This window comes from Rhinichthys klamathensis, unplaced genomic scaffold, assembly GCF_029890125.1.
Source record: "Rhinichthys klamathensis goyatoka isolate OS25496 unplaced genomic scaffold, OSU_Roscu_1.1 h1tg000010l_1, whole genome shotgun sequence".
In the NCBI taxonomy this organism is placed as follows: Eukaryota; Metazoa; Chordata; class Actinopteri; order Cypriniformes; family Leuciscidae; genus Rhinichthys; species Rhinichthys klamathensis.
In genome coordinates, this window is record NW_026606563.1 from 387,389 (window position 1) to 409,864 (window position 22,476).

Here is a 22,476-nt window from a genome sequence, read left to right on the forward strand (position 1 = left end):
TGTTTTATTGAAAGTGTGATGTATTAAATGCATTTAACAAATCAGCCATAACCATTATGATAAGTCTTTATAATATGTGCTATTTTATTAAAAATTGCAGTGTTTTATGCAGAGCTTGGTTAAGAGACAAACTACAGCGTGTATGTTTAAAAAAAAAAAAAAAACATAATTCAACAAAGAACACTTTTTAATAGCCTACTGAAAGGGTTTATTACAAATAATGACAAAATGCTAAAAAAGAATAAATGTAAATTGTAAATTTGCGTTGCTTTTCCAATCGCGTTTGCTTCATCATTTGAGACGCGATCGCGCCTGCTGTTCTTCCTCCGGTCCGCCAGCGTCGCTGTTGGTTTCCGGCGTCGCGTCGCGTGGCGTCTCTCCTCGTCATGCAGTGCGTCACGCCCCTCTCACGGACAAAATGGAAGAACACTGCGTGTTTATTTGTTTGAGTGCAGTTTACATTACTAATCATTCATAAGTTTAGTTCAAACCGAAGTGTGCATGTAAACGCGGACAGTGTGGAGTGAGCCTGCGGTGAAGCGTGAGTTTATCATATTTCATTGTGTTCACAGATCAACGCTCGCTCGCGCCGGAGAGATGAAGCTTTAGTAAGCGATAGACTTCAGTTCAGTTGCTCTCTCTCTGCTGTGTGCTGGCTGACTCCTGGTCACATCATTCGGAAGTTTAATGATGGGTTTTAATTGTCTAACAAATGAAAGTGAGTTTGACTGCATTTTTTATTAGATTAATGTGAAATGCGTCTATCAGTGGCTTGTGACTGAGACCCAGTGCTAATGTTTCAGCATGAGACACTGGCTGTGCATGTGTCTGAACCGGACTCGGTTCGTTTAGGCTTATATGATCCACACCGGAACACTGGGTCCTGAACGAGGTGTCTTTGACCTCAGCAGTCACTAGAGCCTCCTCATCTCACTAACAGGTGCATTAAACATGCTGTCGTGATGAACCTCTCTCTCTCTCTCTCTCTCTCTCTCTCTCTCTCTCTCTCTCTCTCTCTCTCTCTCTCTCTCTCTCTCTCTCTCTCTCTCTCTCTCGGGCATGAAGGCTTATAAACATTCGTGTAACTGAAGTGTACTAACGACGGACATGCGATGCTAGGAGGAACGTAAACAGTTGAAGTGACCAATGAGAGATCAGTTTTACCGCCATGTGACTTGAATAAACACATTGTTTTGAACACACTTTGAAATGTTGCCATGTGAAAGTGAACCATACCAAACAGAAAAGCATTGTAAGTCTCTTGTAACCAGTCCCTGTTTTAGAGCAAAGCAGCAACTTTGGTGTTGCTGAACTACAATAAGTAAGCAGTAATGCCGTGTGCCGCCCAGATGATGCAGTGTGTGCTCTAGTGTAGCAGTAGTTGAAGTGGATCCTGATGTGTGTTTTCTGCTGTGTGTCAGATGGAGGACGGCTCCAGCGCTGAGGCCAAGACCTGGGGTTTCCGGCGGAGCACCATCGCCCGCCGCGAGTTCCTGGAGGCCGTGGGCTCGTCGGACAACAGCCCCCCCGCCCCACGGGCCCGGGGTCGAGCCAGGGGTCGGGGGCGGGTCAGGGGGCGCGGCCGGGGCAAACGTGCAGCCGAGGCTGGCGGGAGCGCTATAGCCTGCAAACGGGGCCGCGGGGGGCGAGGACGAGCGCTCACACACACAGGTGATGAAGAGGAGGATGAGCAAGGGCTGAGGGGTGTCCTTGCGGAGCTGAAGCCGGACGAGGAGCGCGTCAGTGCAGGAGTCTCGTCGGATCGAGCCGAAGACAGCGATGATCTCAATCTGCAGGAGATCCGCAAGCGGGTCGTGGCCCGGCGGATGCAGGAGCAGGGAGACGAGGGAGATGTGGGTGTAGGGACGCCAATCCTGATGGGACAGGAGGATGGGAGCGGGACAGATGTCACAGGTGTCCTCACATCAGGAGCAGGACTGGTGTGCTCTTCAGATGGGGATTCAGGAGCAGGACAGGTGTGCTCTTCAGGAGCAGGACAGGTGTGCTCTTCAGATGGGGATTCAGGAGCAGGACAGGTGTGCTCTTCAGATGGGGATTCAGGAGCAGGACAGGTGTGCTCTTCAGATGGGGATTCAGGAGCAGGACAGGTGTGCTCTTCAGGAGCAGGACAGGTGTGTTCTTCAGATGGGGATTCAGGAGCAGGACAGGTGTGTTCTTCAGATGGGGATTCAGGAGCAGGACATGTGTGCTCTTCAGATGGGGATTCAGGAGCAGGACAGGTGTGCTCTTCAGATGGGGATTCAGGAGCAGGACAGGTGTGCTCTTCAGGAGCAGGACAGGTGTGTTCTTCAGATGAGGATTCAGGAGCAGGACAGGTGTGCAATTCAGGAGCAGGACAGGTGTGTTCTTCAGGAGGGGGGCATGTGTGCTCTTCAGATGGGGATTCAGGAGCGGGACAGGTGTGTTCTTCAGATGGGGATTCAGGAGGGGGGCAGGTGTGCTCTTCAGATGGGGATTCAGGAGCGGGACAGGTGTGCGATTCAGGGGCAGGACAGGTGTGTTCTTCAGATGGGGATTCAGGAGCGGGACAGGTGTGCGATTCAGGGGCAGGACAGGTGTGTTCTCCAGTCCCTGCTGAGAGAGCGGAGGCGGACTCTGAGGAACAGGCTGGAGGAGAGGACCAGATCCCTGAATCCCGCAGCGAGAGCACGGGTCAGGACGCTGTGTGTCAGCAGAGACTCAGTGACAGGTAAGCTCTGACTCTGTACTTTCATTTCATTCTGCAACACGACAGTGACTCTAGACGGCAAGTGAGTGGTGTGAGAAACAGCTTTACGTAGCAGCGGTTTCAGTTACCCGGATGCCGGCACTGACCAATCAGAATCCAGTATTCCAGAGAGCTGTGTAATACATTGTTAGATTTAAAAAACTCAACCCCAACGTCTTTCATAGCAATGTCAACAAGATGTTAGGTCAGATGTTCACTGCTCTTTTCCAGATTTAATATTTTATTTTTAAGATGTGTAATAACACTGACTGTAACAGTAAAGGTGCAAAGCAACACATGAGCCACGTCACTCAGAGTCGGCATGGTCTATAGTGTACAGTGGCAGGTTCAGTGGAGAGCAGAGGCTTGAGTAAGAGTTCAGATGAGTTTAGCAGCTTCATCTAAATACCAAATCCATGTTCCTCCGCCAGTATTCAAGCAAACGCTGCATTATTCCTGGAAGCTTGTGGGAAATGAAACTTTTTTCCCGCAAAACATGTTAACTTGAGAAGTGGATGCAGTATTAGCTAATAAAAATTCATAATTCATAGGGGTGTAACAATATATCGTGTATTGGCGCTTTTCCACTGCATGGTACGGCACGCTTTGGTGCTTTTGCACTGCATGGTACGGTATGGTACGGCTCGCTTTAAATGGTACCACCTCTGTTGAGGTTCCAAGCGTACCGTACAGATACTAAAATGTGACGTGAACACACTGCAGATCACTGATTGGTCAGACAGAATCGTCACTGCCAGCGTCGTTGTATTTGCGAGACATCAAACCCGCTAGATTTAAATAGCCAGTAACAGCCACCGCTGTAGCACCTGTTTTAAAACTACTTGCTTGATTTGCTTGAAGAAAAAAGGAAAACTTCCAAAAAAGAAATGGCTGAATCGTGGTCAGTGGACGAAGTGCAGACGTTCCTCTCGTTGGTTGCCGAGGAGCGGATAAACTATAACGGTATATAATATAATCCCACCCACTTTAAAGCGGAACTGCAGTGGAAAAGCAAACTGAGCTAAAGCGAACCGAGCGTACCAGCAGTGGAAAAGCGAAGCGAGCCGAACCGTACTGAGCCGTACCGAGCCGTACCAGCAGTGGAAAAGCGAAGCGAGCCGAACCGTACTGAGCCGTGCCGAGCCGTACCAGCAGTGGAAAAGCGAAGCGAGCCGAACCGTACTGAGCCGTGCCGAGCCGTACCAGCAGTGGAAAAGAGAAGCGAGCCGAACCGTACCGAGCCGTACCGAGCGTACCAGCAGTGGAAAAGCGAAGCGAGCCGAACCGTACTGAGCCGTGCCGAGCCGTACCAGCAGTGGAAAAGAGAAGCGAGCCGAACCGTACTGAGCCGTGCCGAGCCGTACCAGCAGTGGAAAAGAGAAGCGAGCCGAACCGTACCGAGCCGTACCGAGCCGTACCAGCAGTGGAAAAGAGAAGCGAGCCGAACCGTACCGAGCCGCGCCGAGCCGTACCAGCAGTGGAAAAGAGAAGCGAGCCGAACCGTACCGAGCCGTACCGAGCCGCGCCGAGCCGTACCAGCAGTGGAAAAGAGAAGCGAGCCGAACCGTACCGAGCCGTACCGAGCCGCGCCGAGCCGTACCAGCAGTGGAAAAGAGAAGCGAGCCGAACCGTACCGAGCCGTACCAGCAGTGGAAAAGCGAAGCGAGCCGAACCGCACTGAGCCGTACCGAGCCGTACCAGCAGTGGAAAAGCGAAGCGAGCCGAACCGTACTGAGCCGTGCCGAGCCGTACCAGCAGTGGAAAAGCGAAGCGAGCCGAACCGTACTGAGCCGTGCTGAGCCGTACCAGCAGTGGAAAAGAGAAGCGAGCCGAACCGTACTGAGCCGTGCTGAGCCGTACCAGCAGTGGAAAAGAGAAGCGAGCCGAACCGTACCGAGCCGTACCAGCAGTGGAAAGCGAAGCGAGCCGAACCGTACTGAGCCGTACCGAGCCGTGCTGAGCCGTACCAGCAGTGGAAAAGCGAAGCGAGCCGAACCGTACTGAGCCGTGCCGAGCCGTACCAGCAGTGGAAAAGCGAAGCGAGCCGAACCGTACCGAGCCGCGCCGAGCCGTACCAGCAGTGGAAAAGCGAAGCGAGCCGAACCGTACTGAGCCGTACCGAGCCGTACCAGCAGTGGAAAAGCGAAGCGAGCCGAACCGTACTGAGCCGTGCCGAGCGTACCAGCAGTGGAAAAGCGAAGCAAGCCGAACCGTACTGAGCCGTGCTGAGCCGTACCAGCAGTGGAAAAGCGAAGCGAGCCGAACCGTACCGAGCCGCGCCGAGCCGTACCAGCAGTGGAAAAGAGAAGCGAGCCGAACCGTACCGAGCCGTACCGAGCCGTACCAGCAGTGGAAAAGAGAAGCGAGCCGAACCGTACCGAGCCGTACCGAGCCGAGCCGTACCAGCAGTGGAAAAGAGAAGCGAGCCGAACCGTACCGAGCCGTACCGAGCCGAGCCGTACCAGCAGTGGAAAAGCGCCATAAATGTATCACAATAAAAAAATGCATCAATATGTATCGTGGAGGGTGACTATCTGGTATTGTGAATAGTTCACCCAAAATAAAAATTACTGTGTGAGAAAAAGCGTTTTAGTGTCAGGATCTCGTATGAAACTGACACAAATCAGTATTGAAAAGATCAGACTCCATGTGGTTTGTGCCATTCACACTATCATGAGAGAAACGGATCTATGTAAAAACTAAATCTCATTTGGGCCACTTTAACCTGCAGTCTGAACACAGCCGTGCTGATGCAGTGACTGGTTCATGTGCAGGCGATCATGTCCAACACTGATGGAAATATTAGATCCCGACCCTGAGTTCAATTTCAGTTTTTGTTCTTTTCCTCAAACAGCTTTTATTGTATTTGTACCTGTTGTGTTGAATATTTGATGCGTTAGCTTCATTCATACAGCTGCTTTATGCATGTTGAAACTGTGATGCACATTGATACTGCCGTGCCGAACTAACGTGTGTGTGTCAGGGTGATGCTCCGCTGTGGCTCGTGCCGAGAGTGGCGTCACGTGGAGTGTGTGAGCAGCGCAGAGGCTCGTCTCCTGCAGGGCAACAGAGAAGAGTTCACCTGTGCCTCCTGCTCACAACAACAGCCGGTAATCTCTCCTGTGTGTGTGTGTGTGTACGTCTAACAGTGTATGATTATGATTCAGGCAGCATTAGGGATGGGAATTGATAAGATTTTATCAATATCAATGCCACTAACGATTCTGCTTATCGATCCAATTCTTTAACGATTCTCTTATCGATTCCTGATAGCACTGTGAGGGAAAAAGTAGTCTTTTTCGGGGGAAAAAACAAGTTGTTTTATTTGTTTTAAAGCTTACACTTGACTAAGCAAACTGTACTTTTTATGTAATAAATGGAACCTTATTGTAAAGTGTTACCGATTAGTTATACACCGATTAAACGCCCCGTGAGTTCAGTGTTGGAAAGATCATTTGTTTTAACCATTCATTAAAACGAATCGGTTCAAATGAGTAATTAGTTCGCGAATTGGACGTGTCATTATCGGACGTGTGCTCGTTGTGTGATTATCCCGGCAGTTGGGACATCCCACAAGATGTGTGTCATCACAGAAAACATTTCATCACTGGATCGTTTTTTTCGTTTATTTGAAGTGTGATTATGTCAGCTGAATGTGCGGAACACTTTTCAGAGAAGATAAGGCAACGTATTTTGGCACAATTCACACCCAGCGGCAATTCAGGAAAAACAAATCTCCGAATGCTCCACAAAAAACTTTAGTCTCCCTACCTTACCATCGTGTCGTTTATTTTGATTAATATGTGCGAGGGAGAGAGGAAGACAGCGCTTAGTTTTGAGACGGTGAAGCCTACTTTCGCCTTGCTCCGAAGAGAGAGAGTGCGTGCGCGCGACCGGGGCTCTCTCGCTCTCTCTCTCTCTCTCTCTCTCTCTCTCTCTCTGCTCGATCAGTTTAACATGCGCCCTGTCACAAGCGCAGCGGTTCATCTACATTACCAGAGAGAGACAATTTTACTCACTGATCAAATAAGACTTTGCAGGACAAAGATTAGCTTTGGACGCGGTGCTATGGTGCTTGATAAAGGACAAAAGGGACAGAGCAGGAGCATCGATAAGAGGACTCGTTAACGTCGAGGGCATACAATATCGATGGATCGTAAATTTTAGAACCGGTTCTCGAGTGGAACCGGTTTTCGATTCCCATCCCTAGGCAGCATTACAGGTCAGATTGTGGATTGATATCACTCAGAGTAAATAATCCAGCTCCTCCTGCTTCATCACTCTGGCCTATGGAGGAGGAGGAGTCTGTCCAGCAGAGCTGCTGTTTAGCCAGTAGTGGACAAATGGATCATCAATGATTTGTTTCTTGGCAGCTGTAATGTAACAACAAATGTAAAATATTTCAACAGCCCTTCCCCACCCCTCTGTTGATCCGACTGGGAATGCAAACATGTGAAAGCTCTTCCTGTAGTTTTAACAAAAGCCCTGTAGCTGTCAAAAGTCCCCCGGATCCCGTGAAAGGACTTTATCTAATCGGTGTGTTGTGTCTCAGGTGGGGGTCGAGCAGCCGCTGGAGGAGGTGATGGATCAGGAGGAGAAGGAGGAGGTGATGGAGCAGGAGGTGAAGGTGGAGGAGGAGTCTGCTTCTCCTAAATGCATGGGCCCAGGCTGCAGTAACGACGCTCTGCCGGGGTCGGTGTACTGCGGTCATCAGTGTATTGTACGGCATGCAGCGGTGGCCATGAAGTCTCTCTCTGAACCCAAAACTGAGACCAAACCCGCTGCTCCACCAGCTGAACCGGCTATCAAGGTAATTATTATTTCCTCCGTAACAGAGACGTCTCTCTGGTCTGTGGTGCAAATCATAATGCCAGTTTTACAGAGGGAATGTGTGTTTCTCAAATGTCCGTAACTCTAAACTTTGATGACAGCTCAGAATTTCTGTATTCATTATGTATTCATTTGGCTTTCTGTATCAATGTATTGCACAGCCCTTTCACTGTAATATACCTGATGCAGAGTCTTCAGGAGTTTCTGTGAAGGGAAATCATTTACTCGCTCTCATGCATTTGACATTCTTCTGAATAAGACAAAAAAGTAATTTTGTAAAAAGTTCTGATTGATTGTGCCAATATCCTGCTGACCAAAAATGTTAAAATGAATTTCCACACCAGTAATGATGGATCCAGTCTCTGTTTTGTCTGATATCCAAAACTGTCAGCAGAGTATTGTCTGATACCCAAAATCAGTTAATAAACCCGTATTTGTTCTGGTACCCAAAACCATATCAGCTGAAAGTCTTCTATCCGCCTGAGAAGTTGACAGAGGAAGCTGTCAGTTAGCAGGAAGCAGGAGGCTTTAAGCCGACGTCATAAACCTCTCTGTGGTTGGTTATCCGGAGGCAGTTTCTTCGAGTGCCTGGAGAAAGTGTTAATTGGGTTGACGATCTCGTCCACACTGGGCAGGAGTGTGAAGCACAGGGAGACGGAAACATGAATGAGCAGTTTGCAGCACACCTTTTTTGTTTTGTAGCCAGCTATGCAAAATGAGGACTTTAGGAGCAAGCAAAGCATCTAACAAGCCCCTGTGTTAATAGTTAATCATTGAATAATGTAAAATATTTTAGTAAGTAGTTATGCACTGAAATTAAAATTCTGGGCCGAAACCAAAAATACAGGATGCACTTGTCTGAAAACTGAAACCAAAAAAGTTAATAATGGGTGTATGACAGTATCAGTCTCTCGCATCGTTTTGGAGGAATTTTGGCCCGCTCTTCTTTATAACGTAGCTTCAGTTCATTGAGGTTTGCGGACATCTGTTTACGCACCGCTCTCTTAAGGTCAAGTCCGAGTCTCACTCGGATCAAGTCTGGAGTCTTTACCACTGGAGTCCGAGTCAAGTCTGGAGTCTTTACCACTGGAGTCCGAGTCAAGTCTGGAGTCTTTACCACTGGAGTCCGAGTCAAGTCTGGAGTCTTTACCACTGGAGTCCGAGTCAAGTCTGGAGTCTTTACCACTGGAGTCCGAGTCAAGTCTGGAGTCTTTACCACTGGAGTCCGAGTCAAGTCTGGAGTCTTTACCACTGGAGTCCGAGTCAAGTCTGGAGTCTTTACCACTGGAGTCCGAGTCAAGTCTGGAGTCTTTACCACTGGAGTCCGAGTCAAGTCTGGAGTCTTTACCACTGGAGTCCGAGTCAAGTCTGGAGTCTTTACCACTGGAGTCCGAGTCAAGTCTGGAGTCTTTACCACTGGAGTCCGAGTCAAGTCTGGAGTCTTTACCACTGGAGTCCGAGTCAAGTCTGGAGTCTTTACCACTGGAGTCCGAGTCAAGTCTGGAGTCTTTACCACTGGAGTCCGAGTCAAGTCTGGAGTCTTTTGTCAAGTCTGAGTCGAGTCTTGAGTCATTTTCATGCCTTACAAAAAAAATTTATAATACTCAAATACTGTTTTTATTCTAGTTGTATTATATAGACAAAATATATGATCTTTCTATTATGCGTTTTGTTTGTAAAAAAAAAAAGGTCCTACGATGTAAGGGATAATGTACCAACTTGTTACTTTAATTATCATTATTATGCAAAACAACAGTGGAAAAAAGCAGTAATGAAAGTGAAACCAGCCTCAAGTCAAGAACAAAGTTTTGCAGGGCAACACATTAAAGGGTTAGTTCGCCCATTTAAGACATGAAGTTGTATGCAATCCTTACCAGCACTATAGTGCATACACACTGACCCACTCTGTTGTCACCTCCCTGGTCAGAGTTCTGGCCGCTGGAAGTTTTTCAATAAAGTACTCCCGGTCATTTTCCGGTGCCACAAAACTGTGCGTTTTTACGTGAAAAAATTATTTGCGTTTCAAAGCTTGATTAATTTACCACACAAAAAACACGCCGGTCAAAATTCATACCTCAGTTTTAATCGGCACTATTTTCTATCCATTTCTATCAATCCGCGCTGCTGTCAACGTCAACAGTGCGCACGTTCAGATCAGCTGTTGATAGCGTGACTCGCTGAAAACATGTCTGACTGCGAAACTTCTGATGATGAAACCAATTTTAGCACAATGTCAGACGGATCAGATGATGAAAGTAATTTTAGCACAACGACAATGTTATTGATTGCAACACAAAACCTCAATTGTGTGTGTGTTCAATCAAATAGTTGTCTCAGCAAATTGTACCAATATCCCTATAGCTGTTTTTATATTAGACATCTTTTCACGTGTTTTATAATGGAGTCTAAACATCAGCTTGTTTACCGTACAGTTTAGACATGGGATCATAAAGTTAGTAAATAGAGCTTACCCGTGGTACTGGTACAGCAAAACTCTTTAATTTTCCTTTTCCTCCTTGGTTGGGGATGTAATCGTCTTCGCTGAAGTGAGCACTACACACACGAAAATCCTTTATTTTGGATATTTTAGCTCCCGCAGAGTAGCCGATGGCAACCAGCCAAATCAACAACACGCGCTTGCACCCCCTGCTGGTGAGGTCGACTAACAGCAGATGGAGATTATGCTCGGTAAGCTGTCTCATAATTATATTCGAAACAGGAAAACGATGGAATCTGAACTTTGATCCCGGCACATCCTTGTGGTCACAGCCTGGGAATTTACAAGTTCGCACCATTGTTAATTTAATACTTTTTACGTCGTTGTCAATCGATTGTGTAAACACTATGGCAACGCTAAAAACAAAATGGCGGCGCGCGCAAGTGCAGCGGCTTTGAGCTTTCTCGTTCTTGTATGCCGAATCCTGCTGCTATGTCGAAACCGCTGCTATTGTACACATATGTGGGTGGGAGGGTGTGTGTTGTCGGGGAGGGAGGGGAGAAAGGGATGGGGGGTGTTTGTTTGTCTGTTATATTTATCTATTAGTGTGTATTTTGTCTAAAGCACTGATCTGGAGTAGCACTTGGAATTTCGTTGTGTTAATACACTGTATTTATGCAATGACAAATAAAGCTTGAAATATGGAACAGCTGATCGGAACGTGCGCACTGTTGACGTTGAGCAGCGCGGATTGATAGAAATGGATAGAAAATAGTGCCGATTAAAACTGAGGTATAAATTTTGACCGGCGTGTTTTTTGTGTGGTAAATTAATCAAGCTTTGAAACGCAAATAATTTTTTCACGTAAAAACGCACAGTTTTGTGGCACCGGAAAATAACCGGGAGTACTTTATTGAAAAACTTCCAGCGGCCAGAACTCTGACCAGGGAGGTGACAACAGAGTGGGTCAGTGTGTATGCACTGTAGTGCTGGTAAGGATTGCATACAACTTCATGTCTTAAATGGGCGAACTAACCCTTTAATGTAATTGCTACACACATAGCAAAATGAACTGCTTTCTATTTAACTAAAGATGGCAGGTTTATCTTGAACGAAAGTTACTCCTCTTTCTGGCCGGAGAGACGGTTCCTCTTCTGAGACGCTGCTCTGAGTAGTCCCTCTTCTGTCTCTGCTGGTGCTCGGGGCAGGTGTGTACCTGCAGGATCTGTGATCATCCTCCACCAGTAGTTTGGGGCACTGAAGGGATTTTCAAGCTTTTTTTTTATTTATAAAAAGGGCCTTATTCAATGCTGTGGACGCACATGGGGGCCAGATACTTCTCATTGTAATCCAAACTGTGTAGGACCAAAACTTTGTTCAAGGTACCAGTTCACCAATAGTAAAGCACAATTGCTTTTCCTTTTGTTCAATCAATTGAAGGGAGTTGCCTTGATACCATAGAGTATCAAAAAATGTCTTGTCGTTCGGTACTAAATTTCGATACCTTAGGGGTTAATCTCGTCATCGTCAGTGAGCCAATAAGCATGCAGAATGATTGGCTGTGGCGAGGCATCAACGAAAAACACTAGCTTACTCCCAGACGTGGCTCACTAGAGGACACACAAATTGATCAAATTGCAGACATTTGGCACAAAGCCATGTTGGTGAATTAAGCAATAGTTTAAGGGGATGCTTGCTGACTTTGTTGTGTATCAATGATGCTAATCCACTTTCCCCATTGCGGGCACCACACCGGTAGCGTTTCCACGTAATTGATCCCAAGCCAGTCCTTGAGACTTTTGAGGTCCAGCAGTTCTTTGGTGATGTTCATGTCCTCATCACTTCCTCTCAAATAAATGAGCAGCTGGGCAGTGTCTAAAATATTGGCACTTTTGTAACAGGCCAAAGAAAGTTTTTAAAAATTACGGCTTCGACCAGTCGCTTGTCCTTTGATATCGATATATATTTCTTATGTTCTCAGTGCAGCAGTGTTGCGAGCAATATCTGGGCAGATGTTTTCTGCAATCTTCATTACTCATTCTAGAGTAAACCCGCCCTCAGAGAAAGGGTTTTCTTGTTTAGGGATAAGGATTGCCATCTCATAGCTTGCTTTGGGAATGTTTTCAGTGTACTCTTTTGCCCTGATGAGGAATTGCTGCTGGGAAACTAGGGAGGCTCTGGTTGTTTAACTGTATCCTCTCATTCTCTGTCTGAGAAGCTCTGATAGGAGTTGCATACTTTGTCCTATAATGCCTCTCCACATTTTATTATTTCAAAATGGAGACGGTTTCATTGCAAATGCAATAAAAAATAAATAAATCAGATTTCCAATGCTCATTAATGCGACGTCCCTCCTGATCTACTTTCCGTTTCTTTGATGTGGCCATGGTGACTTTCCAATAACAAGATTTGTCCTTATTGTTCATGGTCACTCGCGGTTTACCGCTACACCTGGCCTAAAATCTAGTGCTGCCACCATGCATTGACATTGCTAAATTGCATGATTTGTAAATTGTGTGGATGGCCATATATTAACATTTATTAACCAGCTGCGGGCTGATTGAAATTCATCCCCGGTTCGAGATTGGTTCACTGGCTGGACTTTGGACTGCACTTGTTTAGCTGTTTTTACACCATGGTCCGTTTCCACCTCTTTTTTGAGTAGACACCTCAGTTCTGCTATCATGGCTGGGCAATGAATAATTGATATTTATTTTAAAAAAATAACCTTAATATTTATGATAAATGTTAGTAATTTAAAGCTGCAGTCCGGCATTTTTCCTCTTTGTCGCCATCTCTGTTCGAAATCTGCAATTGCAGTCATTCGCGGAATTATGAACTTTACGTGGGTTGTAGTTCAACACCCTCGACACGGCACAGCGCGGATGAACACAGTGTTTGAGGAGAGTGTGCAGCTGTCAGTCACCGCGCCGATGTGGATATTGTCATTCAGAATCACAGATTATTCTTTTTGGAAGTATGACCAACATAACAATTTTCACCGGGAAATGTCCTCTGAACTAGTAAGAAACATTCACTTTTGTTCTGGTTCTGACATTGCAGTAAATCGCGCTGATTAAATCTAACAATTGCTTATAAATTATCATTTCACGCAAAACCGTGCAAAGTAGCTATACTATGTTCTCAAATTGTTAATGTTAACAACGTCAGCAAGCATTGCGTGACTACATCATGTAATGTCCTTCCGATATTATCCTTGTTTTCGCATGGGTCCGGTTGCAGTCTCTTTTTTTCTGTAGCCACTCCGAAGTCCGAACGAAGTCTTTTGCATGTTACAGCGGGTGAGTCTCTAGTTGTCACTGATGATGATCGTCGTTTGAACCTTTCTGGATCCGCCATCAAATTGATAAGTTTAATTATATCAAGTGCTGTGAGAAAAGGCTATAAATCTCTACCTCCAACATCCTCACACGCAATATAGCTTATACTAGCCGAGACTCCTTCTTTATGTGTACAGATGTGACGTAATGACGCAAAGACATGCTCTAATCTCCCGCGGAAATCCACCAGTACCACTAAAATTAAAAACATTATTACAAGCTTACCGTTTCGCATCGAGCTAAGGCAAGCAGATAGTTTTGAACACTGGCTGGTTATGTATTTTCTCAAATATGTATTTTGGATAATTTTTAACCCAAAAAAAGCTACGGACAGCAGCTTTAAAAATGTTAGCCTTCATCTAGACCAGGGATGGGCAACTTCGGTCCTGGAGGGCCACTGTCCTACAGAGTTTAGCTTAAACCTTAATCAAACACACCTGAACAAGCTAATCAAGGTCTTCAGGATTACTAGAAAGTTACAGGCAGGTGATTTTTTTTCAGGGTTGGAGCTAAACTCTGCAGGGCAGTGGCCCTCCAGGACCGATGTTGCCCATCCCTGATCTAGACAATGAGGTGCACTATATTGACAAACGTATTGGGACACCCCTCCACATGATTGAATTCCGGTGTTCCAATCTGCATTGCTGAGGACCCAAATACGGTGACGATGACCCCTGCGCCGCTGTTCTGTGTGAAAGTTGTTTGACTCAATGAGAACGATGTATGTACAGAGTTTCACACAGAGCCTCCCACCCCTGTGATGCCATGTATACAGCTTTTGCCAGCACCTAATGGCCGTTGACTCTGACGTGTCAAATTTCATGAGCTTTTAACGACGGGGCCCTGAAAGCCCCCGAAACCTTGGGAAAAAATAATATTCCTTAGGAAAACTGTCAGTATAGAATTTTTTTTTGACATTATTGACCTGGGCTAAAAGACACTGGATAATGTCCACTGTAGTGTCGGACACCACCACTACAAATGACAGAAATAGTGCACTATATGGGGCAATTCCAGACACAGTATGGTGCTTTCTCAGGTGGTGCTTTCTTGTCATTGTTACTACATTCACGCATGCACCAGAGAAACGGTCCTTAAAGCCCCCTGTAGTCAATCATTTTATCCCTTAAAACTCATCTTTGATCACCAAAATTACTTAAATGTTTTTTCTTTGGAAAAAAGGTCTTCATGGCTTAAAATATCTTGAATGTAACTCTACACCCTTGCCTCATTTAGTATTTGTGATTCTATGAATATGCAAATGAGCCCCGCCTCCACTCACTCACTCAGCTCAGAGATCCACTGGTTGACGATCACACAATGATCTGATTGGTTACAAGGTTGTTTGTGATGTCAGAAACACCAGCGATTTCAAACCGTGTTTTTGAGACTGTCTTTGGTTCACTGCAGTTTTAAGGAGAAAATACTCAGCAATGCTGTCGACTTATGAATTTACACATTCATATGTGTAAATGTCTTAAAGCATATTATAAACACCACATAGACATAAACAAGTTCACAGGTGGTAGATAAAGTCACAGTTACAGTCACACTTAGGACAGTAAAGAGACCTTTCTACTGACTCTGAAAACATCAGGAGATGCTCAAGATGCCCAGAGCTCCTGATGACCTGCGTAAACCTGCCATAGACCCGCTGCAGGAGGACTGATGCCTGCCAATGTGAACGCAGCAATACACTGCAGTGTCGCCATGCCAGACACAGTCTGAGGCAGTGTTACAGGGAGACCGAAGAGCAGCTGTAGACCAGCATGCGTCCCTCCAGATGTGTCTGAGAGCCTGCGAGTGCCTTGGTGTAAGAGTGGAGGAACGTCTGGCAGATCCGGCTCAGTCCATGAGGACGAGATGAACCGTGGAGGAACGTCTGGCAGATCCGGCTCAGTCCATGAGGACGAGATGAACCGTAGAGGAACGTCTGGCGGATCCGGCTCAGTCCATGAGGACGAGATGAACCGTAGAGGAACGTCTGGCGGATCCGGCTCAGTCCATGAGGACGAGATGAACCGTGGAGGAACGTCTGGCGGATCCGGCTCAGTCCATAAGGACGAGATGAACCGTGGAGGAACGTCTGGCGGATCCGGCTCAGTCCATGAGGACGAGATGAACCGTGGAGGAACGTCTGGCGGATCCGGCTCAGTCCATGAGGACGAGATGAACCGTAGAGGAACGTCTGGCGGATCCGGCTCAGTCCATGAGGACGAGATGAACCGTGGAGGAACGTCTGGCGGATCCGGCTCAGTCCATGAGGACGAGATGAACCGTGGAGGAACGTCTGGCGGATCCGGCTCAGTCCATGAGGACGAGATGAACCGTAGAGGAACGTCTGGCGGATCCGGCTCAGTCCATGAGGACGAGATGAACCGTGGAGGAACGTCTGGCGGATCCGGCTCAGTCCATGAGGACGAGATGAACCGTAGAGGAACGTCTGGCGGATCCGGCTCAGTCCATGAGGACGAGATGAACCGTAGAGGAACGTCTGGCGGATCCGGCTCAGTCCATGAGGACGAGATGAACCGTGGAGGAACGTCTGGCGGATCCGGCTCAGTCCATGAGGACGAGATGAACCGTGGAGGAACGTCTGGCAGATCCGGCTCAGTCCATGAGGACGAGATGAACCGTGGAGAAACATCTGGCGGATCCGGCTCAGTCCATGAGGAGAGATGAACCGTGGAGAAACGTCTGGCGGATCCGGCTCAGTCCATGAGGACGAGATGAACCGCAGGGGTTAAATCAGAGACTGACCACTACTTTGCATATTGATCCTCTGTTCAGGGACTCGTTATTCCAGTTCTTGCTGACTGTGAAAGAAACTTGCTCAGTTTGTCTCATTTGTTAAATCTTTTTGTGTTTTTACAAATATTTACACGTTAAAACGTTTGCTGGAAATGAAAACAGTTAATGGTGAGAGGACGTTCTTTTTACCACACAGTGTATATACACTAACCGGCCACTTTATTAGGTACCCCATGCTAGTAACGGGTTGGACCCCCTTTTGCCTTCAGAACTGCCTCAATTCTTCGTGGCATAGATTCAACAAGGTGCTGGAAGCATTCCTCAGGGAGTTTGGTCCATATTGACATGATGGCATCACACAGTTGCCGCAGATTTGTCGGCTGCACATCCATGATGCGAATCTCCCGTTCCACCACATCCCAAAGATGCTCTATTGGGTTGAGATCTGGTGACTGTGGAGGCCATTTTAGTACAGTGAACTCATTGTCATGTTCAAGAAACCAATTTGAAATGATTAGAGCTTTGTGACATGGTGGAAGTAGCCATCAGAGGATGGGTACATGGTGGCCATAAAGGGATGGACATGGTCAGAAACAATGCTCAGGTAGGCCGTGGCATTTAAACGATGCCCAATTGGCACTAAGGGGCCTAAAGTGTGCCAGGAAAACATCCCCCACACCATTACACCACCACCACCAGCCTGCACAGTGGTAACAAGGCATGATGGTTCCATGTTCTCATTCTGTTTACGCCAAATTCTGACTCTAACATCTGAATGTCTCAACAGAAATCGAGACTCATCAGACCAGGCAACATTTTTCCAGTCTTCAACTGTTCAATTTTGGTGAGCTCTTGCAAATTGTAGCCTCTTTTTCCTATTTGTAGTGGAGATGAGTGGTACCCGGTGGAGTCTTCTGCTGTTGTAGCCCATCCGCCTCAAGGTTGTGCGTGTTGTGGCTTCACAAATGCTTTGCTGCATACCTCGGTTGTAACGAGTGGTTATTTCAGTCACTGTTGCCCTTCTATCAGCTCGAACCAGTCTGGCCATTCTCCTCTGACCTCTGGCATCAACAAGGCATTTCCGCCCACAGAACTGCCGCTCACTGGATGTTTTTTCTTTTTCGGACCATTCTCTGTAAACCCTAGAGATGGTTGTGCGTGAAAATCCCAGTAGATTAGCAGTTTCTGAAATACTCAGACCAGCCCTTCTGGCACCAACAATCATGCCACGTTCAAAGTCACTCAAATCACCTTTCTTCCCCATACTGATGCTCGGTTTGAACTGCAGGAGATTGTCTTGACCATGTCTACATGCCTAAATGCACTGAGTTGCCGCCATGTGATTGGCTGCTTAGAAATTAAGTGTTAACGAGCAGTTGGACAGGTGTACCTAATAAAGTGGCCGGTGAGTGTATATAACACACACAAATACATATATAAAATAAACAAATATATATTCTCTGTATATATATATATATATATATATATATATATAAATGTATTTGTTTATTTTATATATGTATTTGTGTGTGTTTTTATGTATATATATATATATATATATATATATATATATATATACATACATAAATACATACATACTGTGTGTATATATATTTAAGGAATAAGGTACGAGAGGCTGTGCTGTATCGTGAATAAGTCACGGCTGAAGGGCGAAGTGGGGTTATTCATGAAAACAGCACTAGCCTTGAGTAAAATCACTAAAAGCCTTCCTTCCACTAGAGGAAAATAGTCACTGACCGTGAACAGCAACATTTAATATGCATGAAAGCTCAAATAAAAACAACTTAGGAACCATTCTCAAACTTTGTTTAATTTTTTTTTTTTACAACACAATATGTGATATTTCCTCACACAAATATAGCTCATCTCTCAGCATGAGAAAACAGTCATTTTCCGTTTATTCCGTTATTTTCTCTCTGCACTTAAATAATACCTGCACTTAATAAACCTTACTAAATATTATATATTATAAATCTAGTGTTCTGTCTTGGTGATTTGTTTAAAATCAATGCTGCAACCCTTTTCATTACACCAGTCACCGAAGCATTTCCCTGGCCATTGGGTTTGCAGCACTGTATTGGTTCCATTACGGGTCGGGTCTTCTCGAATGTATCAATGTTATAATTTCAGCACTTGAGCATATTATCAAGTCTCTCCAAATTGTTCCTCAAACCACTCATCTACTGTCATGCCACCTAGTAAATTCAAATTTACTTTAAACATTTTAGCCTTTTAATTCTTACGTTTTTTTTCTTTGTTTATGTTGATACGGGTGGTTGCTAAGGGTGTTGGTAAGGGTGTTGCGCAGTGATAAACAGAACCGTTGGGTGAAGCGGTCATAGCTGTGTTTTAGCATGAATAAAGCACAGCTATTGACCAACCAGAATCAAGGATTGGAACTAACCGTTTTATAAATGTGTGTGTATATATATACATATATGTAGTATATGGTGAAGTACACCAGTATGTAGTGCATTTAAATGATTAATAAAAAGAAAAGAAAAATACTCATTTCTCAATACTCGATCACATTTTGAATCACTTTTTGAATTGAGTGTTTGTTTCTCTATGTAACCAGTGTTAACTATGCTTTCACATTTCAGAGCGAGAAACGGTCATTTCTTGCAAAGCTTTTCAAGGTGAAGATCAGCAAGACGCCTGCGCAGGAAGAGCATGTGATCAAGCCAGAAGAAGCGAATGAGTCGCCGCTGTGTTCAGACCCTGACCTGCCAGCCACATCATCAACTCCTGCTCCAGATCACAAACCCAGTACGTATCCTGCGCTCTCTCCACAGACACAAGCAGATGCTCGCTCGCTCGCTCGCTCGCTCTCTGAGCGTGTTTACAGCTCCCAGTGTGCATGCTCATGCAAATGAACTTTACACAGTTAATCAACAGAACTGAATTACCACTGAAGTGACTTCAGCTGATCAATGACACTTGTTTATTTAGAGCTGCTGTACAGCAGAACTGAATTCCTTGTGCATTTCTTCATTGAATCATTATTTTCCTGTTATCTCTATACAATTCAGACCATTTCAAAGCAGCTTTACAATGCGCTATAGAAATAAAGGGGACTTAGCTTAAAATCATTGGAAGAGTGTTGGGGTTTGCCGTTCCCAGATGGGCTTGAATTGAGCAAAGCTGCACAGTGTGACCACATTACAGACACTTTTATTTGGAGAAATCTTACACCGTCACTTATGAAACAGGGAAGCACTGTGTTAAATGGACTAACTGGTCGAATGCTAGTATCCACAGCTAAGATCAAGTGCTGCCACAGTGTGTTTCAAGTCAACTTTTGTTTCAAAATGCTTTTAAAAGATTAGTTTCTTCACCAATAATTTGTCAAAAATCCCCAAATTGATCATGCATTTATTTTTATTTTAGTGTTTTAATATAACAACAAAATACATCCTTTGTATGCACTTCTACAGCATTTCATCTCTTTAAAGCACCAGCAATAACGCATGAATTTGGATCCTGTTTTGTTCCACAAGAGTTTTGATTTGTAGAAAAGCCTTATGTTAGAAAACATGCAAGCTCTCATAAACGGGCTCTTTTCCATACACACGTGAGAAGCGCAGAAGAGCCGGTGTTTGCCAAGTGATGACAGCTTGTACAGGTCCTTCTCAAAAAATTAGCATATTGTGATAAAGTTCATTATTTTCCATAATGTAATGATAAAAATTAAACTTTCATATATTTTAGATTCATTGCACACCAACTGAAATATTTCAGGTCTTTTATTGTTTTAATACTGATGATTTTGGCATACAGCTCATGAAAACCCAAAATTCCTGTCTCAAAAAATTAGCATATCATGAAAAGGGTCTCTAAACGAGCTATTAACCTAATCATCTGACTCAACTAATTAACTCTAAACACCTGCAAAAGAGTCCTGAGGCTTTTAAAAACTCCCAGCCTGTTTCATTATTAAAAACCGCAATCATGGGTAAGACTGCCGACCTGACTGCTGTCCAGAAGGCCATCATTGACACCCTCAAGCAAGAGGGTAAGACAGAAAGAAATTTCTGAACAAATAGGCTGTTCCCAGAGTGCTGTATCAAGGCACTTCAGTGGGAAGTCTGTGGGAAGGAAAAAGTGTGGCAAAAAACGCTGCACAACGAGAAGAGGTGACCGGACCCTGAGGAAGATTGTGGAGAAGGACCGATTCCAGACCTTGGGGGACCTGCGGAAGCAGTGGACTGAGTCTGGAGTAGAAACATCCAGAGCCACCGTGCACAGGCGTGTGCAGGACATGGGCTACAGGTGCCGCATTCCCCAGGTCAAGCCACTTTTGAACCAGAAACAGCGGCAGAAGCGCCTGACCTGGGCTACAGAGAAGCAGCACTGGACTGTTGCTCAATTTTACATGTCATTCGGAAATCAAGGTGCCAGAGTCTGGAGGAAGACTGGGGAGAAGGAAATGCCAAAATGCCTGAAGTCCAGTGTCAAGTACCCACAGTCAGTGATGGTCTGGGGTGCCATGTCAGCTGCTGGTGTTGGTCCACTGTGTTTTATCAAGGGCAGGGTCAATGCAGCTAGCTATCAGGAGATTTTGGAGCACTTCATGCTTCCATCTGCTGAAAAGCTTTATGGAGATGAAGATTTCATTTTTCAGCACGACCTGGCACCTGTTCACAGTGCCAAAACCACTGGTAAATGGTTTACTGACCATGGGATTACTGTGCTCGATTGGCCTGCCAACTCTCCTGACCTGAACCCCATAGAGAATCTGTGGGATATTGTGAAGAGAAAGTTGAGAGACGCAAGACCCAACACTCTGGATGAGCTTAAGGCCGCTATCGAAGCATCCTGGGCCTCCATAACACCTCAGCAGTGCCACAGGCTGATTGCCTCCATGCCACGCTGCATTGAAGCAGTCATTTCTGCAAAAGGATTCCCGACCAAGTATTGACTATTGAGTGCATAACTGAACATAATTATTTGAAGGTTGACTTTTTTTTTTTATTAAAAACACTTCTTTTATTGGTCGGATGAAATATGCTAATTTTTTTTAGACAGGAATTTTGGGTTTTCATGAGCTGTATGCCAAAATCATCAGTATTAAAACAATAAAAGACCTGAAATATTTCAGTTGGTGTGCAATGAATCTAAAATATATGAAAGTTTAATTTTTATCATTACATTATGGAAAATAATGAACTTTATCACAATATGCTAATTTTTTGAGAAGGACCTGTAGATGAAAACAGTTGTATTGTAGAAGATGCCGTATGTTTTTGTCGTGTTCCCGTTGCATTGACGAAGCTTTCACCAGTGGATTTTGCCGATGTCTGTTGAGCTTGAAACCTTTTGTGGAACAGTCAGTTTAGTTGATTTAAAGTGTCTTATTATTTTACTGAAAAGTTTTAGTTAAAAGCAGAAGTTTACCTAATATACTACAATAGTTATTTGTGCAACAATACACGTTGAATTGAGGTCAAGTTCATTACATGAAATCATTATGTACCGTTGGGTTTTGCAGTGTTGTTTTTTGAACACATAAAAGCTAAATGCTGACTGAATAGACTCCGCTTTAATTGGCGAATGATACACACATCTGTTGTCTTGTTTTGGAGACATGGGGGATGGTGTTGAGCAGACTTTAGAGATCAAGCCAAAGTCCTAAATCACATCAGCGAACCATTGATGACGGTGTAGGATTTAGTCAAACTGTGTGACCAAGTGTGAAAGTGCCCGAAATGTCTGAACATGCAGGACCAAGGAATGCGTTGAAGCACAAACGTGCAACTACTGATTGGTGAGCCCAGTTTTTCAGCAAACAGTGAAGTTTTTAAAGCAACAATGTTTTTGTAAAAAGATTTCATAATTAGTCCCACAATGGGCTTGCTTCTTAAAAGCGTCCTTACCCAGACTTTTAAAAAAGTGTGTTTTTCCCTCAAATGCTTCTTGTGTTTTAAATCCTTATATCCTTCTCTCTTCTCTCCAGCCGTTAAAGACCCAGCTGAGGTGGAGCACAGCACCAGCACAGCCCAGCTTTCGGACCCGCCCCGGGACCGGCCCTCCTCCGAGGAGACTCCCCCCGCCCCGCTCATCAAGAGGTCCACTCCAGCTAGAGCCAAGAAAACCATGCCAGGCTCTCCGCGGCTGGAGCTGCTCAGAGGGGCGCTCAGTAAAAGCCCGTTAGCGTCCGCCAAGAGGCCCTCTGAGGGCAGCACCCCCGCAGAGTCTCCGAGCGGGCCCTCGGCGGACGAGCCTGCGCTGGACAGTCCTCTCCTCATCAGACAACACATGCGCCGCGAGCTCAGCAGAGTCTTGCTCAGGTTAGACAAAGAAATGTCTTCACTTAAACTAAATATCCTGTGACGCATGTTAATTGGTGACCCAGCACCACCACCTCT

The 22,476-nt window shown here is 45.4% G+C and overlaps 1 protein-coding gene across 1 annotated transcript in view; it reads left to right on the forward strand.

Annotated features, from left to right (window-relative positions):
* The first annotated feature begins 548 nt into the window (after positions 1-548).
* Positions 549-22,476, forward strand: part of si:ch73-181d5.4 (death-inducer obliterator 1) — a 38,139-nt gene continuing 16,211 nt past the window's right edge. Inside the window, exons 1-7 of the mRNA XM_056261302.1 lie at positions 549-718; positions 1,422-2,036; positions 2,577-2,682; positions 5,699-5,838; positions 7,281-7,538; positions 18,712-18,877; positions 22,065-22,398. Coding sequence (XP_056117277.1) covers positions 713-718; positions 1,422-2,036; positions 2,577-2,682; positions 5,699-5,838; positions 7,281-7,538; positions 18,712-18,877; positions 22,065-22,398 — 1,625 coding nt within the window. The 5' untranslated portion in view covers positions 549-712. The remainder of the gene's footprint in view (positions 719-1,421; positions 2,037-2,576; positions 2,683-5,698; positions 5,839-7,280; positions 7,539-18,711; positions 18,878-22,064; positions 22,399-22,476) is intronic.